General features: G+C 49.2%; 1 protein-coding gene and 1 long non-coding RNA gene across 5 annotated transcripts in view; one reads left to right on the forward strand and one right to left on the reverse strand.

Annotated features, from left to right (window-relative positions):
- L3MBTL2 (L3MBTL histone methyl-lysine binding protein 2) overlaps window positions 1–10535 on the reverse strand; it is a 19920-nt gene extending 9385 nt beyond the window's left edge. For all 4 annotated transcript variants that reach the window (XM_047786162.1, XM_047786161.1, XM_047786160.1 and 1 more), the window contains exons 1-6: window positions 10415–10535; window positions 6854–7094; window positions 5054–5187; window positions 2761–2884; window positions 1908–1987; window positions 337–454 (exon numbers count right to left, since the gene is read on the reverse strand). In XM_047786162.1, the coding sequence (XP_047642118.1) occupies window positions 337–454; window positions 1908–1987; window positions 2761–2884; window positions 5054–5187; window positions 6854–7094; window positions 10415–10438 (721 nt within the window). In that variant the 5' untranslated portion in view covers window positions 10439–10535. The remainder of the gene's footprint in view (window positions 1–336; window positions 455–1907; window positions 1988–2760; window positions 2885–5053; window positions 5188–6853; window positions 7095–10414) is intronic.
- Window positions 10536–14704: 4169 nt separating this feature from the next.
- LOC125131642 (uncharacterized) lies at window positions 14705–25915 on the forward strand. The gene is made up of 4 exons (XR_007135999.1): window positions 14705–14834; window positions 15419–15515; window positions 16111–16150; window positions 25732–25915. It is a non-coding gene; the product is annotated as an uncharacterized LOC125131642 (long non-coding RNA).
- Window positions 25916–26218: the final 303 nt, after the last annotated feature.

Below are 26218 nucleotides of genomic sequence, written 5' to 3' on the forward strand. Positions count from 1 at the left end.
GCCACAACAGTAACTCCTGTTTGTCTTTTTTTTTTTTGGTCTTTTCTAGGGCCACACCTGTGGCATATGGAGGTTCCCAGGCTAGGAGTAGAATCGGGGCTGTAGCTGCTGGCCTATGCCAGAGCCACAGCAACACGGGATCTGAGCCGGATTCCCCAACCCACTGAGCAAGGCCAGGAATCGAACCTGCAACCTCATGGTTCCTAGTCGGATTCGTTAACCACTGAGCCACGATGGGAACTCCTCCTCTGTTTGCTTTTGAAGCTAATTTTCCTGCCTATCCACCTGGATATGTTTTTCTGCAGCCGCGACCCTGCCTGGGCCCGGAGCACCCACCTGCCGCCTGGATGACAGAGGCGATCCAGTACACCCGGCTGGGGAGGACGGCGTCGCTGTTGAGCACCTCCACCTTCATCCCCTTCATCACGTCCTCCCACTGGTCGTACAGCGGTACCTGTGTGCAGGTGAGACAGCACGCTGCTCACAGCACCCGCCATGTGTGCGGGGCTGGGCAGGGGCGTGCGCTGTCCATGAAGAGCCGAGTCAGGGAATGGGGGGCAGAGGCCCAGAGTCAGACAGCCCTGGGTGCTCGTCTTTCAGGACCAGCTCCTTGGGCACATCACGCCTGTGCCAGCCTGTGCGACAGTAATGACATCTAGCAGCTTCTCACCCTCGCCACATCCCACCTGCACCTTCCTTAGCAACCAGAGAGGAGAGGGGTAGGAGTTAAGCTGCGCTCAGCAGCAGTTCAGCAAGGAGGCCAGGAAGTGGGCTTACTCTGGTCAGAGGACTCAGACTAAAGAGGCCTCCTCCTGGATCTCCTGGGGTTTAGGAAACGGCCTTGAGAAACAAGAGAACCCCCTTGGTTTCTCTCCACGCCTGAGAGGCAACCCCACTCAGACCTGTGTGCTACGTTCTTCCACGGCAAGCCTGGCCCTGCAGGGTCTCAGGGATGGGAGTGTAGGTGGGGGCATTTGTGTGTGTCGGGGAGCCTGCAGCAGAAGGGGGCTCCAGGAGATATCCACACCTGCCTCCTGGGAACCAGTGGCCCAGGGCAGTTCACAAGCACCAAGCCTTCAATGGGAAAATGCTAAATATGGAGAAAAGGAAAGGGATTTTCAGAGGGGTTTTATTTTTTATTTTTATTTTTTGTCTTTTTTTTTGCTATTTCTTGGGCCGCTCCCGTGGCATATGGAGGTTCCCAGGCTAGGGGTCGAATCAGAGCCGTAGCCACCAGCCTATGCCAGAGCCACAGCAACGCGGGAATCCGAGCCGCGTCTGCAACCTACACCACAGCTCACAGCAACGCCGGATCGTTAACCCACTGAGCAAGGGCAGGGACCGAACCCGCAACCTCATGGTTCCTAGTCGGATTCGTTAACCACTGCGCCACGACAGGAACTCCTCAGAGGGGTTTTAGTTAACAAAGCACAAAATGTCATTATGTAAATAAGCACGGAGGGAACCTCAAAGGGAGAGTGCTGGAAGCTCTCAGTGCGGGTTTGTGTGAGGACTTTCTGGGAAAAAATGGTGGGGAGTTCCCATTGTGGCTCAGTGGGTTAAGAACCTGACCTAGTCTCCATGAGGATGCAGGTTCGATCCCTGGCCTCGCTCAGTGGATTAAGGATCCAACGCTGCCACAAGCTATGGTGTAGGTCACAGATGTGGGCTTGGATCTGGTATTGCTGCAGCTGTGATCAGACCCCTAGCCTGGGAACGTCCATATGCTGCAGGTGTGGCCATAAAAAGAAGAAAAAAATGGGGACAGAAAGGTAAACTGGAGCGAGTGGCAAAGCTGGGCTCCTGGTGCCAATGGCCAGCTTGGAACAGCGCTTGTGATGCAGGTGGGTGAGCCAGGGCGGCACCCAGCATCCCTGCTCCCCCGAGCCCATCCCCAAGGCACTCACGTGTTTAAAGCAGCTGACAGGAGCAGCCTTGTAACTGTGATCCTTCAGAAACTTCCCCCAGTCGAAACCTAAGACCAGTGCTGGGCAGCAAAGAGGAAGAGAGTTCGTCAAAGCTGGGAGCTCCAGCAGCAGCCAGTGCAAGAGGAGTCGGAGAGGCAGGTCCCTCTTCCACCGCAGCAGCCCTGGACCCACCCCATACCTGCCCCACCAGTGGCCATGAGGACCAGGAGGACCTTAGCCAAAGGCTGCCAGACTGCAGTGTGAAGACGCAACACTCCGAGGGAAATGCCTGACCTTCCTCCCGGAGAAAGAAGGAAATTCACAGACCCTTAGGCTTAAATTTCTCAGACCTCCCCCAACCTCCCATTGGCCACAGCCAATCCATGCAGGTGGGAGGTGCACACACCTAGGCCCCTTCAACCCTGGGCCGGGGGTGGGGGGTAACTCAGACCAGCTCCTTGACAGCAGAGTTGTTTCAGGCCTATGTGTGCGGAGAAATTGCTACACACGCTCAGAGAGACAGAAAGGTTCCTTTCCTTCCCCTCACCCTTCTTCAAACCAGATGTGGGTCTCCGCTGCCCCAGGGCAACAGAAGCTGGAGGGCTAAAAGCACTGCAGAACAAAAGCAGCTAATTCTTGGCCTTTGAATTAACAAGGGTAGGTCCTGGCAACGTAAGCGTGGTTGAGGGATTTCCTGGGATGGTTTCGAGGTACTTAGCCACCAGGTGGGGAAGATGCAGTCCAAGGCAAGCCTGAGCCCGGCACCCTTTCTAAGCCCCGCTCCTAGGGAGGCCACCCCAGTCCGGGCACCGCACCCCACCTACTTCCTGAGCACCAGTCCCTGCCAGCTTACCATCCTGCCCTGTTGGTGTCCCATCTGCGAGCTGTCCGGTCCCTTGGGAGTGGAGGAAGGCTCCAATTTTGGCAGACCAGGCAGCTTTGTGCAGAACTTTGGCTTTCTTGGTAGGTGGTTTTCCCTGGAGGGAGGAGAGAAAGAAGAGCCCAAAGGCTAAGAACGAGGCTCTGGATCCAGAGGGCCTAGGTTTCCAGCCGGGCAGTGGTCCAGGTAACCTCTTGGGGACTTCATGTGTAAATCGAGATGATAACAATAAGAATGCTCTGCTCAGAGGGGAGCTGCAAGGATAAGAGGTCGGTATTGTGCCTGTGCTCAGCAAGCTCAGGGCCGGTGTTCAGCTGGGGAGGGGCTGCGGGTTGGCAGAGCTCCAGGGCAGGGAGGGACACAATTTCTGTCTTTTAAGCCCCTCTTCTGCCCCAGGAACCTCAGCAGAAGGTTCCTACTTGCTGGCCATCTCCTTCCTCTGGTGCTCCCACAGATTTATGGCGGAGAAAGGGCTTCGGATGGCGCGCCAAGGGCAGCACGGCAGGGGGCTGAACACTCTGCACATACATGAATGTTCCAGAGTCCACGGCTTATCAGGGGCTCAAAGGGGTTCTCCCACAAAGTGAAAGGCCACTGATCTGGTCTGGAATTTGTAACTTAAGCATAGATCACAAAGGCCCCAAGGAGTTCCCTGGTGGCCTGGTAGTTAAGGACCCGGTGTTGTCACTGCTATGGCACTTCAATCTCTGGCCTGGGAACTTTGGCATGCCTTGGGTGTGGCCAAAACAAAAAAACAACAACAAAAAAACCCAGAAAAGTCCAGAGAATTTATGAGAGATCAGTGAAAGAGAAATGTGGGTTTATTTATTTGTGTGTGTGTGTGTGTGTGTGTGGTTTTTTTAAGGGCTGTACCCGTGGCATATGGAAGTTCTCAAGCTAGTGGTTGAATCTGAGCTCCAGCTGCTGGCCTGCACCACAGCCACAACAATGCCAGATCCGAGCTGCATCTGTGACCTACACCATGGCTTGCGACAACATCAGATCCTTTAACCCACTGAGTGAGGCTGGGGATCAAACCTGCATCCTCATGGATACTGGTCGGATTTGTTACCACTGAGTCACAATAGGAACTCCCCCAAACTGTAGCTGTTAGCAATTTTATTATTAGCTCACCAAGGAGGACTTTTCTATGCCTTGACTAAAATCTGCAAAATGAAGGAAATAACAGTTACTGCCTCACAAAATGAGAGGTAAAGTGACAGGCACCAAGAAGAAGAGCTGGCACGCTGTGGCTTCAAACACCTTGGGGGCATTTAAAGCCCCTGGCTGCAGGCTATACTCCAGCCCAATCAAATCAGAACCTTTGGGAGTTAAGACCCAAGCACCAATATTTTTTAAACTTTCCAGGGGACCCCAACGTGCAGTCAAGTTTGAGAACCAGCGTTGGGAAAAGACAAGCCCAGGCACCGAGATGGGGCTCCGGTTTCGGCTCTGCTCTTCCCTTCCCGCAGAGCCTGCGGGTAAGTCATTCTTGCTCCCTGGACCTCAGCACACTTATCAATTAACGCGTGGGGAGACGACACAGCTCCATGACTCCTTCCACTTCTAAAATCCTACAAATGTCAATAATGAACTAGAGGTTGGTTAAGACTTTCTAAGTGGCTGCCTATATAACCTGGAGTCAGAGCTGAGGCTGGTAAAGCGTGTGCCGTTCCCCAGCTTCCTTTCAGAGCATCTGTCTTGTTTAAAACTTACTGAGGGCACATCAGACTCTGAGGGGTGAGGATGGAGGGGCAAGGATGGAGGGGAAGGGTAACTCCAGGAATTTGCAATTTCAGGAGTTCCCGTCGTGGCGCAGTGGTTAACGAATCCGACTAGGAACCACGAGGTTGCGGGTTCGGTCCCTGCCCTTGCTCAGTGGGTTAAGGATCCGGCGTTGCCGTGAGCTGTGGTGTAGGTCATAGACGCAGCTCGGATCCTGCGTTGCTGTGGCTCTGGCATAGGCTGGCAGCTACAGTTCCGATTAGACCCCTAGCCTGGGAATCTCCATATGCTGCGGGAGCGGCCCAAGAAATGCCAAAAAGACAAAAAAAAAAAAAGGAATTTGCAATTTCACACGCCCCATAAATGCAACCCTCTGCCCTCTCAAGTTTGAGAGCATAATAAGCACTAGGAAGTTTACAACCTCAGAGTCACAAGCAAGGTCCTTCTCCAGCCCTCTTGGCCTCTGGCCATCAGCCAGCTGGTTGCACCTGTCTCAGCACCCAGGGCCCCAAGAAGGGTCTTCCAAGTGACTGCCTCTCACCTGTAATCTTGCCAGGATACTGGCTTTCTTGGAGTTGGAGGAGTAGCTCCTGGAACAGGAGACACTGCAGAATCTCTTGGTCTTGGAGAAGAAGGCTTCCCTTGTACCCACGATACCACACATCTCACAGACAGCTGGGGAGAGAACTTGGCACGTGACTCCCTTCATAGTCACCCCGAATCAAACAAAAGGATGGGCCCTTCAAAACCTGGGGCACTGCATTAATCAGGTGAGTCCCACACCTGCTAAGGCTGACAGAACTGGACTAGAAGAAGGTTCTGGTATGTCCATCTGAAGCTGCTGGGCATCCCTGGCCATGTGTGTCGGTGGTGGGGCTGAGGAGCATGACTGGGAAACAGGTGAGTGGAGAGTTTGCAAAGAAGAAAATGAGAAGAAAAAAATGTACCCACATCATTTAACTTCTATGGATCTATTTTCTTCTCATCTATAGAGTAAAGAGACTGAAAGAGATCAATGTGTCAACACTGATATCACATTAGAATCACTCGGGGGGACTTTAAAAATGCCCCAGCCTGGAGTTCCCTTGTGTGGCTCAGTGCGTTAAGGATCTGGCATTGGAACCACAGCAGCTTGGGTCGCTGCTGTGGTGTGGGTTTGATCCCTGGCCCTGGAACTTCTGTATACCCAGGTGCAGCCAGAAGAAAAAAAGAAAAAAAGCCCAAGCCTGATTCTAATGAACTGGTCTGTGCTGGGTTACAGGCAGCTCCCGAGGTGGTTGTAATGTGCAGCCAGGCACGAGCACTCCTGGACTAGATGGTCTGTAATGGTTCTTTCTACTTCTAAAGTTCTAAGACTCTAAGAGAATGGCTGAAAGAAGGCAGAAGGAGAAACATAAAAGAAAGGGGAGAGAGGAGAAGACAGGATGAATGGAAAGGAATTAAGAGTCCACGGGTAGGGGAGTTCCCATCGTGGCTCAGCAGAAACAACTCTGACTAGTATCCATGAAGACGCAGGTTCAATCCCTGGCCTTGCTCAGTGGGTTAAGGATCTAGCATTGCCAGGAGCTGTGGTGTAGACATGGCTAGGATCTGGCATTGATGTGGCTGAGGTGTAGGCCAGCAGCTGCGTTTTGACCCCTAGCTTGGGAAACTCCATATGCTGTGGGTGCGGCCCTAAAAAGACCAAAAAAAAAAAGATTCCAGGAGTATAAGATTAGTCTTCTAAAGAATAAGGGGCCTAGGGAACAGGTGTGTCATCACAGACCATGTAGCCTGCCTCCTCTTTTCAGTCTACACTCTAGAGGCCCTGACTCAAGGGCCCAGCAGCTGTGCAAGCATAACATCTCTGAAGCCAAGTGGCTTCCAGATGATTCACGGGGATCCTCATTGTCGCACCTCCACCCTAAACCTCTTACCAGAGGCCCCCCCCCATCACCTCCCCCTCGCCCCTGTAGCCCCAACTCCCAGTCGACGAGCTATTTCTTGTTCCTTCCCAGACGGAAGCCAGACCACTTTAGGTGTCCTACATTCTCAACACCCAGGCTTAGAAAACCACCAACTATTTACACAAACACAGAAGCAGCACCATGTTAATGACATCTAATACGTGGATAAGCATTAACTGGAGGACAGAATGAAATCACAGTTTGAAATCAGACTGCGGCAGAGGAAAATGATTCTTGGGGTACCTCTGTCTCTCACAGGTCCTTAGGCATCGATCCCTTCAACCTGAGATCAAAGAGCCCTTTACACCTGGACAGCTCTGCCCACCTGGCCTACATCCCCCTTCCGCCACAGCCCCATAAAACCTCCCCATCTTCAGGGGACACTTTGAAGGCACCTGGCTCAGAACCACTGCCGTCCAAGGAGCGGGGAGTCCCAGGGCTGAGCAAATGCAGCGGGGAGGTGGGCAGCTCCCCAGCTTCGCGGTCTTCATTTTCTGCTTCACTTGACTCCTCTAGGTAGGAGCTGCTCTCACTGCCGGCACTGCTGTTATAACTCCGGAAACTGTCATAGCCACCGAAGAGCTCCAGATCCTCCTCCTCCTCTTCCTCCTCCATGGGTTCCGAAGACGGAGTCTCCTAGGGGAAGAGTGACACAAACCAGGCAGGAGGAACCATGAGTGGCTTAGTGCAGGTAGGGCGGCTGCAGGTCTGCTGTCAACTCCCTTCCCAGTCCTTGGTCAAGTCAGCACTTTGAGGCCAAGTGGCAGGTGGAATCAAATACTCCTTTAGCAAACACCCGGATCATTACTCTTATTTATACATTTCTCAGGTGAAATCAACAAAAATACCTCAGCAAGACAGAAAGCATGAGGAATTCACCAAGCTCCTTCTGTGGATTTATATATATATATATATTTTGTCTTTTGTCTTTTTAGGGCTGCAGCCACAGCATATGGAGGTTCCCAGGCTAGGGGTCTAATTGGAGCTGTAGCCACTGGCCTATGCCACAGCCCCAGCAACGAGGGATCTGAGCCACCGCAGCTCACAGCAACACTGGATCCTTAACCCGCTGAGCAAGGCAAAGGATCAAACCCGAAAGCTCATGGTTCCTAGTCGGATTCATTTCCACTGAGCCATGACGGGAACTCCCTTCATTTTATTTTGTCTTTTTGTCCTTCTGTGGACTTATAAATGATGACATTTTAACACAATTCAAACAGAACAAATCGATATGAAAATATTATCCTCAGCAACATGTCTTGTGAAGACTTTCTGGGAAAGATGTATTTTAGAAACTCATTCTTCCCCCTTCAGCAAAATAATTTCAACTCAAAAACAATTTAAGTCAGGATTTCTCTTGTGGTACAGCAGTTTAAGGATCCGGTGCTGTCACTGCAGCAGCTGTGTCACTGCTATAGCACAAGGTTCCAATCGCTAGCCTGGGAACGGCTATAAGCCGTGGGCACGGCCCCAAAAAACAAACAATTTAAGTCAGAGAAAAGTTAATTTGGGATCCAGACTGCCCTAAAGAGGATTTGGGAGGCAAATGACAGACTAGCTATAATATAGTGGTATATACCACAGCTTTGGACTCAACTCTGATCCTAACTATGGGTCCTCAGGCAAGTCATTTAACCTCTCTGGGTCTCTCAAAATTTTTTTTTTTTTTTTTTTTTTTAGGGCCGCTCCTGGGGCATATGGAGTTTCCCAGCCTAGGGGTTGAATTGGAGCTGTAGCTACTGGCCCACACCACAGCCACAGCAACGCAGGATCTGAGCCACATCTTCGACCTACAGCTCATGGCAATGCCAGATCCTTAACCCACTGAGTGAGGACAGTGATCAAACCTGCGTCCTCATGGTTCATTAGCACTGAGCCCCGACAGGCAACTCCTTTTTTTTTTTTAATGGCCGTACCTGTGGCATATGGAAGTTTCCAGAATCAAGAATTGAATCTGAGCTGCAGCTGTGACTTATGCTGCAAGCTGTGGCAACACCAGACCCTTTAACCCACTGCGCTGGGCCAGGTGTTAAACCCAAGCCTCTGCAACAACCTGAGCTGCTGCAGTCAGATTCCTTTTTTTTTTTTTTTTGTCTTTTCTAGGGCCGATCCTGTGGCATATGGAGGTTCCCAGGCTGGGGGTCTAATCAGAGCTGTAGCTGCCAGCCTAGACCAGAGCCACAGCAACTCAGGATCCGAGACGTGTCTGCAACCTACACCACAGCTCATGGCAACGCCAGATCCTTAACCCACAAGCAAGGCCAGGGATCAAACCCATAAACTCATGGTTCCTAGTCGGATTCGTTAACCACTGAGCCACGACGGGAACTCCCTGCAGTCAGATTCTTAATCCACTTTGCCACAGTGGGAACACCTCAATTTTCTCATCTATAAAATAAGAAAAATATTTGGCTCACAGGAATGTAAATGAGATAATGTATATATAAATCTACCTGCCATGTAGTCGAAGAGGTGTGAGGAGTTTGGGCTCTAGGCCAGGGATCCAATACCATCCCTACTGCTTTCTAGCTGTATGGCCTGAAGCAGATCCAACTCAGTGCCTCGACTTCCTCATCTGTAAATGAGGGCAGTTCCACCTATTTCACAGACTTTGGGGGAGAAGTAAGGGTTAATATAGGTAAGACACTCAGAAATTGACTTGCCCACAGCAAGTGCTCAATAAATGTTGGCAGTCATTACTGGTTAAAAGCATGGGTTCTCAAACCAGATTTGCCTGAGTTTGAATCCAAGTTCTCCCACTTATTATCACCTGTGGGATTCTGTGTTAAGATATTTAACCTACTGCTCTTAGTTTCTCCATCAGTACCAAGGATATAATAACAACGCCTTCTATAGAGGACTGCTGTGAACACTCCTAAGATGCGTCAAGTTTAGCTGTTTCCAGCAGTTACTGAAAGTTCAAAACTGAGTTATCACTTTTATTCTCCACTTTATGGTTATTCTCCTTGACCTTTGTATTGTTTTTGAGCTCTTCCACTTTAAAACTACAGGAGTTCCCCTCCTGGCGCAGCGGAAACCAATCCGACCAGGAACCATGAGGTTGTGGGTTTGATCCCTGGCCTCCCTCAGAGGGTTAAGGATCTGGCATTGCGGTGAGTTGTGGTGTAGGCCCCAGATTTGGCTCGGATTTGTCGTGGCTGTGGCTGTGGCATAGGCTGGCGGCTGTAGCTCCGATTCAACCCCTAGCCTGGAAACCGCCATATGTCGTGGGTTCAGCCCTCAAAAGCAACAAACAAAAACAAAACAAAAACAAACCTACATATGCAAATATGCTAGAAAGGTCACCAAATTCAAATGTAAGGTGACCAGGAGCCAAATGATTACTGGATGAGTGGGTTACAGGTTGTGGTACAGTGGAAAAGATAAGACAGGTCGAGTTGTGGAACTTGGCAGACTTAGTGACCATCTACACTTTACAGCCCTGTGACTCTCCTGGGGAGGCTCATCACCTCTCTAAGCCTCAGCCACTCGAACCATGCAAACCAGACAATAACATAGGACTGTTGAGTATCGGAGAGATAATGCACGTGAACGCTCCAGGCACGGACTGTTTATTAAACTTTAATAAACGGACTGTTCATGAAACTTTAATCTTCCTTTACTTCCCATCGGAATGTGACAGGCCTCCCTCACGATCCCGAAAGACCACCGCCACGAGACAAGGAGGAGGAAGACGATGCTGGAGCGCTCAGATCCTGAACCCCACTCCCCTTCCCCTAGGCCAGAGGGGCTGCTCCTCCCTCAACTCCTCGGCTCCAGCGGTGCGCGAGCAAAAAGCACGGCCCATCGCCTCCGGCCCGCTCAGCCTCACTACCTGTGTATCCATCCTCCCGCCCTCCACCCTCCAGGCGTCGCTCAAAGGCCTGAGGAAGGGTCCACCGAGTGAGGCTCTCGGGGTTCCCTTCCCCAGGCACGAGACGTCCGCTCCCTCTCACCTCGACGCCCCGGGGCTTCTCCATGAGACCTAACACCCTTTCTTCGACCGTCACCAGGTGCAGGAAGCCATATTGGCCTGGCCGCTCTCCCCGAGCGCACTCATTGGCCGCCTCTCAGAGCCTCGGGCCAATCAGGCTGCGGGAAAGAGGAAAAGCCGGTTCCGCGCTAGCCCCCGGCCCGCCTCTTTTGGAGGTGGGGAAGCAGCGGGCGCTTGTGGGACTTGTAGTTCCCTAGTGGGTGCGTGCTGAAGCGGGCGTTGCCACAACGAAGTGGAAAGCCCCCCGCCTTAGCCCTGCTGTGGCTTGCGGGGACTGTTACCCTTTATCCACGTAGAGCTGTTTACATCATTCTGACCCCATTCTTCATTAAACATCATTGACTACCTAAGATACGTACTGTTCAGGAGCTGGGAATAATTTCGCACCCTCCCTGATTAGAAATTTAAGGTGCTTAGAGTTCCTGTTGTAGCTCAGCTGGTTAGGAACCCAACTAGCATCCGTGACGATGCAGGTTCTATCCCTGGCCTGGCTCAGTGGTTTAAGGATCCTGCGTCGCTGTGAGCTGTGGTGTAGGTCACAGACGTGGCTTGGATCTGGGATGGCTTGGCCCAGCAGCTATAGCTCCGATTTGACCCCTAGCCTGGGAACTTCCATATGCCCCACCTGGGGCCCTGAAAAGAAAAAAAGAAAAGAAGGAAGGAAAGAAGAGAGAAAGAGAAAGAAAGGAGTTAAGTATACAGCTGTTATTTCTGCTGGGCTCTGGTTGCTGCTGTAGTGCTTGTCTGATCTCTGGCCCAGGAACTTCTTCATGCCACCGGTGCGGCCAAAAACAGAGAGAGAGAGAGAGAGAGAGAGAAGCAGCAAGGAGACAAGTTAGAAGGCACTTGTACTGATCCAGGGGAAGGATGATGGTGGCTGGAATCAGGCCAGACTTAGAAGGCTGGCAAAAAAGTAGAAGAATTTGAGAAATATATTGGAGGCAGTAATTAATTGTTTGGAGTAGGTTTGGAAGAGGGAGGAATCCAGAGTGACTCTGGGTAAAGGTGCCTATCTACTCTGGATAGGTAGACAGTGGGACCATATTCTGTAGTGGTTAGAAACTGTACAAGGAATGAATGAGTTTGGAATTAAGAATTCTTGGAGTTCCCTTTGTGGCTCAGTGGTTAACAAATCTGACTAGGAACCTTGAGGTTGTGGGTTCGATCCGTGGCCTCACTCAGTGGGTTAAGGATCTGGTGTTGCCGTGAGCTGTGGTGTAGGTCGAAAACGCAGCTCAGATCTGGCATTGCTGTGGCTGTGGCATAGGCCTGCGGCTACAGTTCTGATTAGACCCCTAGCCTGGGAACATCCATAGGCTGTGGGTGTGGCCCTAAAAAGACAAAAGACAAAAAAAAAGAAAAGAAAAGAAAAGAATTCTACTTGACTTAGCTCCCTAGCAAACTAAGGATCTGGTGTTGTCACAGCTGTGGCTCAGGTCACAGCTGTGGCTTGGCTTTGATCCCTAGCTCAGGAACTTTCACATGCCATGAGCATGATGCAGCCCAAAATAAAATAAAAGAATAAAATTCTGTTTGGTCTGAGATGTCCCCAAGAGGGCAAGAAGGCAGTTGGAGCTCATCAGAGAGCCCTGAACTAGAGATATAAATTCCACAATTTTGGACAACCTCCCCTTAAAATAGAATGAGAGTCTCTAAATCCAGCTCTTTCTGATATACTATTTTTCATCACAATGCACATATGATCAACAGCAGAAGAAAGTCGAAACCTAAGCTTTCCAGCTTCGTGCCTTTGCAACAAAAGAAACAGAAATACCAGGCTTGGAGTTCCTGTTGTGGTGCAGTGGAAATGAATCCGATTAGGAACCATGAGGTTTCAGGTTCAATCCCTGGGTTAAGGATCGGGCGGGGCCATGAGTTGTGGTGTAGATCACAGACTCGGCTTGGATCCTTTGTTGCTGTGGCTGTGGCATAGATCAGCAGCTGTAGCTCCGGTTAGACCCCTAGCCTAGGAACCTCCACATGCTGAGGGTGTGGCCCTAAAAAGCAAAAAAAAAAAAAAAAAAAAAAGAAGTAACAGGCTTTAGGGGAGTGACAAAGCAGAGGCAGGACCTCAGTGACAAGAACTATTAGCACAAGTTGAAATGGACATTAATTAGGAATTCAGTTGAAACACCTTGTGAAACACAAGTTTCTAAGCAACAGTGGCCACCTTGGAACAGTGTGGAAGTTTCCTCTGCCACGGAGCTCCTGGGCCTGGGTCTGATGCTATAGCAACGGTAAGCTTTTTGGCTGGTCTGAGCCATGCATCTACACACAACCTCACATACTTCCCCCTCTTTTGGGGGCCTTCCCTCAGTAAGTCACTGTCCCCCTCTCTGGGATCACTCATCTCTCACTCTGTTGGATCATTCCCAATAGCAGCACAACTCTCTCATGTGTCATCAACCATTCTATTCAAATAAATCCCTTGAACCCACCTCCTCTGTCCCCTGCCATTGTGCGGTTCTCCCACCCCCCCACAATGTCTCCAAAGAATTGTCTGCACACGCTACCTCCATTTCTTTCCCTTACTTCTCCATCTGTCCCCAACACCACCAAAATTGCTCTGCCAAGTTCAGGTACACCTTCTCTGATGTACAGCCATATCTCTCTTCTCTTAGTGGCATATGACATAACTGATGATTCTGTGCTTCCTGAAATACTGTCCTTTCTGGGGTCCCTCTTGATTTTTCTCCTGCCTCTCCGGCCAATCTTCTTTCTGTCCTGGGCCGCCTTCTTTTCTCAGTGTAAGTGCTGTCTTTCAGTCTTCAGCCCATATGTTTGTCCTCTGAGTTCCAGACCCATATATCCATCACAGACATAATATAGTACATCATGAACTACAAAATGAATATTTCATTCCCTTGCCCCAAACTTATTTCTCTTCTAGTTTTTCCCATTTCAATATCCAGCACTATCAGCCACTCAGGCAGGAACTTCCTCTTTTTTTTTTTTGTCTTTTTGTTGTTGTTGTTGTTGCTATTTCTTGGGCCACTCCCGTGGCATATGGAGGTTCCCAGGCTAGGGGTTGAATCGGAGCTGTAGCCACCGGCCTACGCCAGAGCCACAGCAACATGGGATCCGAGCCGCGTCTGCAACCTACACCACAGCTCACGGCAACGCCGGATTGTTAACCCACTGAGCAAGGGCAGGGATCGAACCCGCAACCTCATGGTTCCTAGTCGGATTTGTTAACCACTGCGCTACGATGGGAAACTCCCCGGAACTTCCTCTTGATTCCTCCTTCTCTATCCCTTCCTTTCAATCCATCAGCAAATCCCTTTAATTCTCCAAAACCTATTTCAAATATTTCCTCTTCTTTCTATCCCTGTTGCCTCCCTTAAATCCAGATCGCCATCATCTGTCCCTCCTTTGGGTTTCTTTTTTTGTCTTTTTTTTTTTTTTTTTTTGGCCTTTTTAGGGACACACCCTCGGCATATGGAGGTTCCCAGACCAGGGGTCTAATCCACAGCCACAGCAACCCTGGATCCTTAACCCACTGAATGAGGTCAGGGATGGAACCTCATGGTTCCTAGTAGGATTCATTATCCACTGAGCTATGATGGAAACTCTCCTTTGGATTTCATTGAAGCCTCCTGGCTGGTCTCTCTTACCCTACAGGTAAATTGGATTGATTAACTCCTCTATGCGGTGATATGCAGACAGGCTGCTTTTTTCCATATCTCACTACCCTTGTCTGGCCTTCCCCCTATCATTTCATAAAATCTTTGGGGAGAGGGCAGGATGACTTGAGTTGAAGTTAGAGTTAGGGAAGCGCCAGAATAAGAGTTATTCATTCAAATAATTTACTGCATGCGCACTGTGCTCTGGACACAGCACTGAATGGGACCACAGCACAGTCCCTGCCCTCTTGGAGCAGGAACAAAATCCAAAGGAAAGGAGACCAAGGCTTTCCCGCCCCGATCATGGGCCAGCACGGTGCGAACCGCTTTAACTTCGGCCTGCCGCCTGTGACTTTGGTGAAGTCTCAGCTCGCCTCATCTGCAAAATGGGATGATAACGACTGGGTCCCTACCCTGGCGCTAGGGTAGTGGAAGCAGGTGGAGGTGCCTGCACAGGAGAGGGAGAGGTGGTCGCAACACTCGTCCCACCCCCCACCCCCCACCCCCCACCCCCCACCCCCGGAGGGGCGGGGAGGGCCAGTGGGTCACGTGGTCGGGCGGCCGCGCGCGGCTTCCCGGGGCCAACCGCCGGCCGCCCCGCCTCGCCCCGCCTCGCCCCGCCCCGTGGCGCGCGCCGCGTCCTAGACCCCCTCCCTCCCGGGCCGCCCGCTGGAAGTCTGCCTGGGCGACCCCGACCGGAGCTGGGGGCAGGGGTGCCGGCTCCCTAGGACTGCTCTTCAGCGGGGTCCAGCCTCCGGGGTCCGTGACACCCCCCCACCCCGGGAAGCGGGCGCCGGGGGCTTCTTGGGCAGCTAAACGGGAGGACTACTGAGCTGGGGGCTGCAGAGCTGGGATGCCCGTCCCAGGGCTGCGCCCGACGTAGGGGGAGAGGGGCCGCGGGACCCCCCCCCCCCCACACACCCTCAGCTCTTTGTTTTGGGCTGAGAAGAGGGGCTGTGCTCGGCCAGAGTAATTGGCACAGTGCCTGGCACGCCGCGAGCCCTCGAAGTGTCCCGGTCTTGATTGCAACCCCAGCGCGCGGAGAAAACGCGAAAGGGCGCGATTACTGGGCTGACAAGAGGCTAACTGCCATTATTAAGCCCCCGGGCTGGTCAGGCGCGGTCACCACCCCTTTCTTCCCTCGGCAACAGCCGAGGCACACGGAGCACACAGCCTGTGTCCCAGGATTGTGAAAGAGGCGGAGCTGGGATGCGAACCTGGGCCATTCGGCTCTTGCCCACTGCGCCAGGCTGAGGAAAGCCTCTCCTTGAACCAGCCTTTGAAGATTGGGAAGGGTGTGATGGGTGGAGATAACTGATCAAGTTCTGCCCTCCCTGCCCTAGTTCGCTGTTAGACCTTGGGAAGATGGTTGACCTTTTTAAAGACCACACTTTCCTCCACGTTAACACGGCTGAACTTGGGAAAACCAGTAAAGAATGTGTAAGTACTGCTTTGTAAAGTGTAGAGCACTTTCAAAGACGTTGTCTTAGATGATGTCTCACAATTAACCTGCTAAGGAAGTGTTTCTTATTAGCCTCCTCTTTGAGATGGAGAGATTGTGTCATGGAGAAGTTTATAAGATCAGGGAGCAGGGGCAGAGAATTAATGCTGAATATGTCAAAAGTTTTTAGGATAATTGCTTTGGATGAACATAAAGCTCTGAAACGCAAACATCCAGTGACCGCATCTGAGCTCCTAGCTACTAGTTTAAAACAATACTTTTGCTGGATCTGCTTGCCCCTCTCAACTCCCAACAACTGTGTCCTAGCAACCCAGATCACCAGGACACAGCAGTTTGAACTCTTTATTATTTTTTAAATGTTTATTGGTTTGGGCTGGACCAACTGTGAGGAGATCTTTAGGCAAAGTCAAAATGGGAAGGTAATTGGAGAGGGAGTTGATTGGATTCAGAAAATTCCAACTGAGTCTTTGGGTTTTCAAAGTAACACAATTCTTGTTACTATTATTTGAAGTAACAATTATTTGGGGGGGGCGCTTGGTGATAAATAATTATTTTTGTCCTTCCTATTGACAGGTTCACCTCCTAGCAAATTACTGGAAGGAACATGAGAAATGTAAGTAGGAATCTGGACGTGGCAGAGGAACCCAAATTGTTCGCTTATAGAAAGATGGCAGTTAATTTGGTGATATTATTTCTAGAGGTACCGTTTATTGGCTGGTGCTTATCAAGTGCGGATTTATGAGGAATGCATTTACTAATACATGCAGCCAGGTCTCCACAGTTGCTGAGAGGTACCCTGAGAGATGCTGTTCTTTTTGGTTCCCAGAGGCCTGGGAAAAGGAAGAGGGGCCAGGTGTTCTCTTTTTTTTTTTTCCTTTTTATGGCCGCACCTGTGGCACAGGGATTTTCCCGGCCAGAGGCCGAATCCGAGCTGCAGCTGAGGCCCATGCCATAGCCACACCGATCTGAGCCACATGTTCCACCTACACTGCAGCTTGTGGCTGCCACTGAGGGAGGCCAGGGATCAAATCTGTAACCCCAGGAAGACTATACCAGGTCCCTAACCCCCTGAGCCACAATGGGAACTCTGGGCCAGGTGTTTTTTAATGTCTGTGATGTGTGCCAGGTATTTTCTGGGCTAAGTGTTATTACCTGTCTTGTAACCTTGTTTTTCCTCACAACAAACTTAAAAGGCAGGAGGGGTTTTTATCCTTGTATTTATTTATTCATTTTTTAGGGCCACACTCAAGCCATGTGGACGTTCCCAGGCCAGGGGCAGAATTGGAGCGGTAGCCACTGGCCTACACCCCAGCCACAGCAATGGTTATCTGAGCCGTGTCTGTGACCTACACCACAGTTCACAGCAATGCGGGATCCTTAACCCACCGAGTGAGGCCAGGGATCGAACCCGCATCCTCATGTATGCTAGTTGGATTCGTTTCCCCTGCGCCACAATGGGAACTCCAGGTTTTTATCCTTTTAGAAATGAAGAGAATGAAGCTTAGGAGAGTTAAGTAAACCAGCCCCATTGGTGCTGAAAAAATTTTCCTAAGCCATGCTTTTCCCGTTGTTGATACATCCAGGTTCAGAGTCTATTAATATTTAATGAATAGCTACTTATGCCAGGTGACTTTGAGTATTTTTTTTAATCCTCAAGACAGCAGCCCCTTATGCTTTTTGCTCTTTTCAGCTGATTACTTGAAATCAACTAGCAAGCCTTAAAAAAAAAAAAAACGAAAAACCAACAACCCAATTCCTCCAACAGGATAAGCATTTATAAACCCGTGGTGATGGCGTAACCCCTCTTTGTAAACATAATGTGGTGCTGTGGGGACACCAACAGCAATAAGTCCTTTAATACAATCCTGATTATCTCAGAAAGGCTGCTGCGAAACAGAAATGCGGGCCTTGGAGTTCCTGCCTTGGTGCAGTGGGTTAAGAACCCAGCTGCAGCGGCTCAGGTCGCTTTGGAGGTATAGGTTTGATGGCTGGCCTGGCCCAGTGGGTCAAAGGATTTGGCCTTGCTGCAGCTGTAGCATAAGTCAGCAGCTGCAGCTCGGATTCAATCCCTGGCCCGGGAACTTCCATATGCTGTGGGTGTGGCCATAAAATTAAAAAGAAAAAAAAGAAAGAAAGAAATGTGGGTCTTGTGTAACAAATTGATTTTTTTGGGGGGGGGGGGAACCCTATACCCTCAGCATGCAGAAGTGAGGAAGTTCCCTGACCAGGGATTGAACATGCACCACAGCAGTGACAGCCCTGGATCCTTAACCTGCTTCACCGCAAGAGAACTCCTCCTATGTAATAAACTGAATGGTGAGAGCATATTCTTCCACTGATGACAATTGAATCTGAAAATGTCAGGAGTTCCCGTCGTGGCTCAGTGGTTAACGAATCCAACTAGGAACCATGAGGTTGCGGGTTCGATCCCTGGCTTCACTCAGTGGGTTAAGGATCCGGCCTTGCTGTGAGCTGTGGTGTAGGCCAGAGGCTATAGCTCCGATTGGACCCCTGATCTGGGAACCTCCATATGCTGTGGGTGTGGACCTCAAAAAGACAAAAAGACAAGACAAAAAAAAAAGCCTGAAAATGTCACTGCCTCCTGTAATAAATGCACTCATTATTGATTGATGGGCTTAACCGCTGATCAGACACTTGGACCAATTAGGTGTTACTTATGAAAAAACATCTGGTGGAAATTCCAGCATGGCCAGTAAGAAGGGTGATTGGTAGTTTGTTCAAAGGCCTTTGTCTTCAGGAGCTTAAACCTGAGCACTGGGGGAAATAGTGATAGAGACAGCCTTCAGTCCTACTTCCCCTCCAACCAACCTCCACAACTCAGTGATTAAAAAAAAAAAGTCTGGGGAGTTCCCGTCGTGGCGCAGTGGTTAACGAATCCGACTAGGAACCATGAGGTTGCGGGTTCGGTCCCTGCCCTTGCTCAGTGGGTTAAGGATCCGGCGTTGCCGTGAGCTGTGGTGTAGGTTGCAGACGTGGCTCGGATCCTGCGTTGCTGTGGCTCTGGCGTAGGCCGGTGGCTACAGCTCCGATTCGACCCCTAGCCTGGGACCCTCCATATGCCGCCAGAGCGGCCCAAAGAAATAGCAAAAAAAAAAAAAAAGAAAAAAAAAAGTCTGGAGTTTCCTGGTGGCTCAGTGGGCTAAGGTTCTGGCATTGCCATTGCCAGTTGCTATGGTTGTGGTGTAGGCTGGCAGCTGCAGCTCCAATTCAACCCTTGCCTGGGAACTTCGATGTGCCACAGGTGCAGCCTTTAAACAAAACAAAACAAAACAAATTATACCTCAATAGAACTTAAAAACATAAAAGCCCTGTTGGTTCCCCATCTCTCACCCAGTCAAGACCCTGCATGCTCAGAAGCTCCACCCTCCAGCTTCTCCCAGTGTGTCCACCATGTTCCTTGCGTGGGAGCCATTCAGAGCTAATTATAGGTCTTCCCCCACCACCCTTTAGGGCCGCACCTGCGGCACATGGAGGTTCCCAGGCTAGGGGTCCAGTTGGAGCTGCTGCTGCTGGCCTACACCACAGCCCCAGCAATGCCAGATCTGAGCCGCTTCTGCAACCCATGCCAAAACTTGCGGCAAGGCTGGATCCTTAACCCACTGAGTGAGGCCAGGGATTGAACCCGCATCCTCACGGACACTGTCTTGGGTTCTTAACCCAATGAGCCACAACGGGAACTCCAGCTAATTACAGGTCTCTGAATAAAGATTTGGTCATCGTGGGGGCCTTTGCACATGTTGCCTCTCAGCTGGGCTCTTCTTCCTGTCTTTGTTAACTTTGGAACACCTTATTCTCTTCCTTCAAGACTCAGCTTGAGGAGTTCCCATTGTGGCTCAGTGGGTTAAGAACATGATAGTATCCATGAGGATGAGGGTTCGATCCCTGGCCTCGCTCAGTGGGTGAAAGCATCCGGCAGGCTGTGGCTGTGGCATAGGCTGGCAGCTACAGCTCCAATTCGACCCCTAGCATGGGAATCTCCCTGTGCCGTTGGTGTGGCCCTAAAAAAGAAAAGAAAAAGGAGCTCCCTTTGGGGCTCAGCAGAAACAAACCCAACTAGTATCCCCAAGGATGCCGGTTCGATCCCTGGCCTCAGTGGGTTAAAGAACTTGTGTTGCTGTGAGCTGTGGTATAGGTAGAGGCAGCTCAGACCCCACGTGGCTGCAGCTGTGGCAAAGGTTGGCAGCTGTAGCTCCAATTCGACCCCTAGCCAGGTGCTGCCCTAAGAAGCAAAAAAAAAAAAAAAAGCAAAGTACTGATCCCTGTGGGTTTAGAAGTGATTATTTATTTATTTATTTATTTATTTATTTATTTAGCTGTACCTGTGGCCTATGGAAGCTCCCAGGCCAGGGGCTGAATCAGAGCTGCACCAGGGATCAAACCTGCATCCTCATGGATACTAGTTGGGTTCATTACGACTGAACCACAACAGGAATTCCCAAAAGTGATTAAGATAAGACACTAGTCCTCAAGGAGCCCTCATCCGAGTCCTGACCCTGCTCAGCCTAAAGGGTGTGGTCTTGGCCAGGTTACTTAATCTTGTAAGGTTGTAGCACCTGCTTCCCAGGGCTGTCGAGGGGATTAGTGAGTTTTTACGTAAAGATATAAAGGCAGGGCCTAGCACAGGGGGTGCTCAGGTATCACCCAAGCTGGGTTGTGGAGAATAAGTAGAAATTTCTTTTTTCTCTTTACCCTGAAGCATGTTGAATGTAGTTTCAGATACATTGCAAGAGAGGCTTGTCAGCTCTACTGTGGTCTAGGAAAGCTGTGTGGACAGCTATGCAGACAGACAGGCTTAAGTCATTTACACACAGGCAAAGATGAAGGACTCTGACCTTGTTGGAGGCAGCCAGTGTATGGTTTGCCCCAACCCCAGTTCCCGAAGAAATTCTTTTGAAAAGTGTGCTGCACACTGGAGGTTTAAATGCTGAATTCAACCTGTGTAAGCGTTTTGTTTGGCCTGTTATAAATTTTTTTTCTTGTCTTTTGTCTTTTCAGGGCAGTATACCTGCAGCATATGAAGGTTCTCAGGCTAGGGGTCCAATCAGAGCCTAGCCGCTGGCCTACACCATAGCTCACGGCAATGCCGGATCCTTAACCCACTGAGCGAGGCCAGGGATCGAACCTGTAACCTCATGCTTCCTAGTCAGATTCGTTAACCACTGAGCCACGATGGGAACTCCAAAATTCTTTGAAGTAATATTTATGTTAATTTAATTTTGTAATTGGAATATAGTTGGCTTTAGGAGTCCCCGCTGTGGTGCAGTGGGTTAAGGATCCAGCTTGCAAGTCTGTGACGGCTGGCTTGGAAGAAGCTCTTGTTACATACTTAGTGTTCATCACTGGACAGAGGTATTGTTCTGGGTGCCTGTCTCCTTACTCTGTGATTAGAATGGACAATCTAGGGCAAAGGATTCCTAAAAGCCATTTTCTTTTCCCAGTATAAGCCCCCTGCTGACCAAGGCCATACTTATCCTTTTTTTTTTTTAGGGCCACAGCTGCCCTAGGGTAGGGGTTGAATCAGCTGCAGCTGCCAGCCTACACCACAGCCTTAACAATGTGGAACCCAGGCCATGTCTGTGACCAACACTGCAGCTCATGGCAACACCAGATCCTTAACCCATTGAGTGAGGCCAGGGATCGAACTCGTGTCCTCATGGGTACTAGTCGGATCCTTAATCAACTGAGTCACGATGAGAACTCCTGTCTTTCTCTTTCTGACTTTCTTCACTTAGTGTGGTAATCTCTAGGTCCATCCATGTTGCTGCAAATGGCAGTATTTCATTCTTTTTAATGGCTGAGTAATAATCTATTTATATATGGACCACAACTTTTGTCTTTTTTTTTTTAGGACCACACCCATGGCATATGGAGGTTCCCAGGCTAGGGGTCAAATCGGAGCTGTAGCTGCCATCCTAAGCCACAGCCACAGCAATGTCAGATCTGAGCCTTGTCTTCAAACTATACCACAGCTCATGGCAATGCCGGAGGATCCTTAACCCACTGAGCGAGGCCAGGGATTGAACCCGCCTCCTCGTGGATACTAGTCAGATTTGCTTCCACTGAGCCATGATGGGGAACTCCTGTACCCCATCTTCCTTATCCATTCATCTGTCAATGGACATTGAGGTTGTTTGCATGTCTTGGCTGTTGGGAATCGTGCTACCGTGAACATTGGGTTGATTATATCTTTTCAGATTAAGAGTTTTGTCTGGGTATATTCCCAGAGTATGACAGCTGGCTCATATAGCAACTCTATTTTTTGTTTGTTTGAGGAACTTCCTTACTGTTTTCCATGGTGGTTGTACCAGTTTACATTCCCACCAGCAGTGTAGGAATCCCCTTTTTGCCAACCCCCCCTTCAGCATTTATTATTATTATTATTAATTTATTTTGTCTTTTGCCATTTCTAGAGCTGCTCCCGCGGCACATGGAGGTTCCCAGGCTAGGGTCTAATTGGAGCTACAGCTGCCGGCCTACACCACAGCCATAGCCACGCAGGATTGGAGCTGCGTCTGGGACCTACACCACAGCTCACGGCAATGCCGGATCCTTAACCCACTGAGCAAGACCAGGGATCGAACCCGCAACCTCATGGTTCCTAGTTGGATTTGTTAACCACTGAACCACGATGGGAACTCCAGCATTTATTATTTATAGACTTTTTTTTTTTTTTTTCTGGCTGCATCCATGGCATGCAGAAGTTAGGCCAGAGAGCACACCCATGCCACAGCAGCGACCAAACCTCTGTGGTGACATTGTTGATTCCTTAACCTGCTGAGCCACAAGGGAAATCCCAATTTTTTGGCTTTTTGTGTGTGCCTATTGACCACCTGTATGTTTTCTTTGGAGAAATGTCTACTTAAGTCCTCTGCCCATTTTTTTCATTGGGTTGTATGGTTTTTTTGGTTATTGAATTGCATATGGTGTATTTTTTTTTAATGATTTTAATTTTTTTCCATTATAGCTGGTTTACAGTGTTCTGTCAGTATTCTACTGAACAGCAAGGTGACCCAGTCACACATACATATATACATTCTTTTTTCTTACATTATCATGCTCCATCATAAGTGACTAGATGTATGTTTATATATTTTGGAGACTAAGCCCTTGTTGGTTACGTCATTTGCAAATATTTTCTGCCAGTCTATAATTTGTCTTTTCATTTTGTTTGTGGTTTCCTTTGTTGTGCAAAAGCTTTTAAGTTTGATTAGGTCTAATTTGTTTATTTTTGCTTTTATTTCTACGGCCTTGGGGGACTGACCTAAGAAAACATTGGTGTGATTTATATCAGAGAATATTTTGCCTCTCTTCTCTTCTGGGAGTTTTATGGTGTCATGCCTTATACTTAAGTCTTTAAGTCATTATGAGTTTATTTGTGTGTGTGGTGTGAGGGTGTGTTCTAACTTCACTGATTTACACGTGACTGTGCAGCTTTCCCAGCACCACTTGCAGAAGAGGCTGTCTTTTCCCCATTGTGTGTTCTTGTTTCTCTGTCAAAGATTAATTGTCCATTGGTTTGGGGCTTTATTTCTGGGCTCTCCATTCTGTTCCAGTGATCTGTTTGTCTGTTTTTGTACCAATACCATGCTGTTTTTGTTTGTTTTTTTAAGGACTGCACCTATGGCATATGGATGTTCCCAGGCTAGGGGTCTAAGCAGAGCTGCAGCTGCCAGCCACAGCCACAGCCAGCTGATTCAAGCCACATCTGTGACCTACACCACAGCTCGTGGCAACACCAGATCCTTAACCCGCTGAGCAAAGCCCAGGGTCAAACCCACATCCTTATGGATAATAGTCGGATTTGTTACTGCCGAGCCACAATAGGAACTCCCTGATTCAAAGGGTTTTTTTCGTTAGGTTTTTTTTTTTTTGCTTTTCAGGGTGCAGGTATGGCATATGGAGGTTCCCAGGCCAGGGGTCTAATCGGAGCTGTAGCCACTGGCCTACGCCAGAGCCACAGCAACACTGGATCTGAGCCATGTCTGCAACCTACACCACATCTCACAGTAACGCCACATCTTTTACCCACTGAGCAAGGCCAGGGATCGAACCTGCAACCTCATTGTTCCTGGTCAGATTCGTTAACCACTGAGCCACGACGGGAACGCCGAGGAACTCCCAAAGGTCTTTAATGAAATGCTCACAACAGGCGTTCCCGTTGTGGCCCAGTGGAAATGAACATGACTGGTATCCATGAAGATGCAGGTTTAATCCCTGGCCCCTTTCAGTGGGTTAAGGAGCTGGTGTTACTCTGAGCTGTGGTGTAGGTCACAGAGGCAGCTCAAATCCCACACTGCTGTGGCTGTGGTGAAGGCTGGCAGCTGTATCTCTGAATCGACCTCAGCCTGGGAACTTCCATGTGCAGCAGCTGCAGCCCTAAAAAGCAAAAAAACAAAAACAAAAAACCCCAGCTTTACAACAATGTCGTTGTATTTTTATCTCTACTGTTCTTCATACTGTTGTCATTTATTTTACTTCCATAAATGGTATAAACTCATGATGCAGTGCTATTTTTATTTTTATTTTAACTTGGTCTTTTTGTCTTTTAGGGCTGCACTGGCAGCATATGGAGGTTCCCAGGGGTCAAATCAGAACTGTAGCCCCTGGCCTACACCACAGCCACAGAAATGTGGAATCCGAGGCGCGTCTGCAACCTACACCACAGCTCATGGCAACGCCAGACCCTTAACCCACTGAGCAAGGCCAGGGATCGAACTCGCATCCTTATGGATACTACTCAGGTTTGTTGCCACTGAGCCACAATGGGAACTTCTGTTTTTACTTTAAAAAGCCAATTTATTTTAAAAAAATTTAAGACAAGAAAGAACATTGGTACTGTACCCACATATTTGCCTTTTTTAGTGTGCTTCTTTCCTTTCTATAGATCTGAATTTTCATCTCTCCCTCCAGCTTGAAGACTTTAGCATTTCTTGGAATAAGTGTCTGTTAGCTACAACTTATTCCTGCCTTTGCTTATCTGAAAATGTCTTTATTTAATTAAGTTTAAAAATTGGGGTAAAAACACACCTAAAATTTACCATTTTAAAGTATACAGTTCTGGGAGTTCCTGTCATGGCTCAGCGGAAAGGATTCTGACTAGTATCCGTGAGGATGCAGGTTCAATCCCTGGCCTTGCTCAGTGGGTTAAGGATCCAGCATTGCTGTGAGCTACATGTAGGTAGCAGATGCGTCTGGGATCCTGAGTTGCTATGGCTGTGATGTAGGCCAGCAGCTGCAGCTCTGACTTGACCCCTAGCTGACAACTTCCAGCTCTAAAAAGCCAAAAAAATAATAAAGTATACAGTTCTGTGCCATTAAGTACATTTACTTTTTTTTTTGTCTTTTCGCCTTTTCTAGGGCCGCTCCTGCGTGCGGCGTATGGAGGTTCCCAGGCTAGGGGTCTAATTGGAGCTGTAGCCGCTGGCCTGCACCAGAGCCACAGCAATGAGGGATCCGAGCCGCGTCTGCAATCTACACCACAGCTCACGGCAACACCGGATCCTTAACCCACTGAGCAAGGCCAGGGATCGAACCTGCAACCTCATGGTTCCTAGTCGGATTCGTTAACCACTGAGCCACGATGGGAACTCTCAAGTACATTTACATTTTTATGCAAACATCGCCATCATCCATCTCCAGAGCTTTTTCATCTTTCTAAACTAAAACTCTGTACCCATTAGGCACTAACCCCCAATAGAATAGAGAGGCCAGACATAAGCCCTGGCATGTATGATTAAAATTACTTTTAACAAGGATGCTAAGACCATTTAATGGGGAAACGAGTCTTTTCAACAGTGCTAGGAGGAGTTCCCGTCATGGCGCAGTGGAAATGAATCCAACTAGGAGCCATGAGGTTGCAGGTTCAATCCCTAGCCTTGCTCAGTGGGTTAAGAATCCAGTGTTTCCGAGAGCTGTGGTATAGATAGCAGATGCAACTCGGATCTGGCGTGGCTGTGGGCGTGGGCCGGCAGCTACAGCTCCGATTAGACCCCTAGCCTGGGAACCTCCATATGACTCGGGGGCAGCCCTAAAAAAAAAAAAAAAAAAAAAAAAAAAGGCAAAAAACAAAAATGAAAACCCAGTGCTGGGAAAACTGGACGTCTACATTCAAAGAGATGAAGTTGGACCCTTCTCCTTTACATCGTATACAAAACTTTCTCTAAATTTTTTCAGGATCAAAGACCTGGAAGACCTCAGAGATCTAAGTATAAATACCTAAGTGATCTAATTATAAAGGCCTAACAACTAAAACTATAAACCTCTTAGAAGGAAACATAGGAGAAACCCTTCATGCTGCTGGATTTGGGAATGATTTCTTGGATATGACAGCAGAAGGACAGGCAACAAAAGTAAAAATCCATCCATTTGGACTCCATCAAAATTGAAAACTTCAGTGTTCCCGTTTTGGCTCAGCAGTAACGAACCCAGCCAGTATCCATCAGGATGCGGGTTTGATCCCTGCCCCTGCTTAGTGGGTTAAGGATCTGGTGTGGCTGTGGCTGTGGTGTAGGCCAGCAGCTAGAGCTCCTAGCCTGGGGACCTTCATATACCTCCGAGTGTGGACCTAAAAAAAAAAAAAAATTAAAAAACTTCTGTTCATCAAAGGACACAGTTGACAGGGTAAAAAGGCCAAATCACATATGCGGTAAGGGATTAATAT

This window comes from Phacochoerus africanus, chromosome 7 (assembly GCF_016906955.1).
Source record: "Phacochoerus africanus isolate WHEZ1 chromosome 7, ROS_Pafr_v1, whole genome shotgun sequence".
Lineage (NCBI taxonomy): Eukaryota > Metazoa > Chordata > Mammalia > Artiodactyla > Suidae > Phacochoerus > Phacochoerus africanus.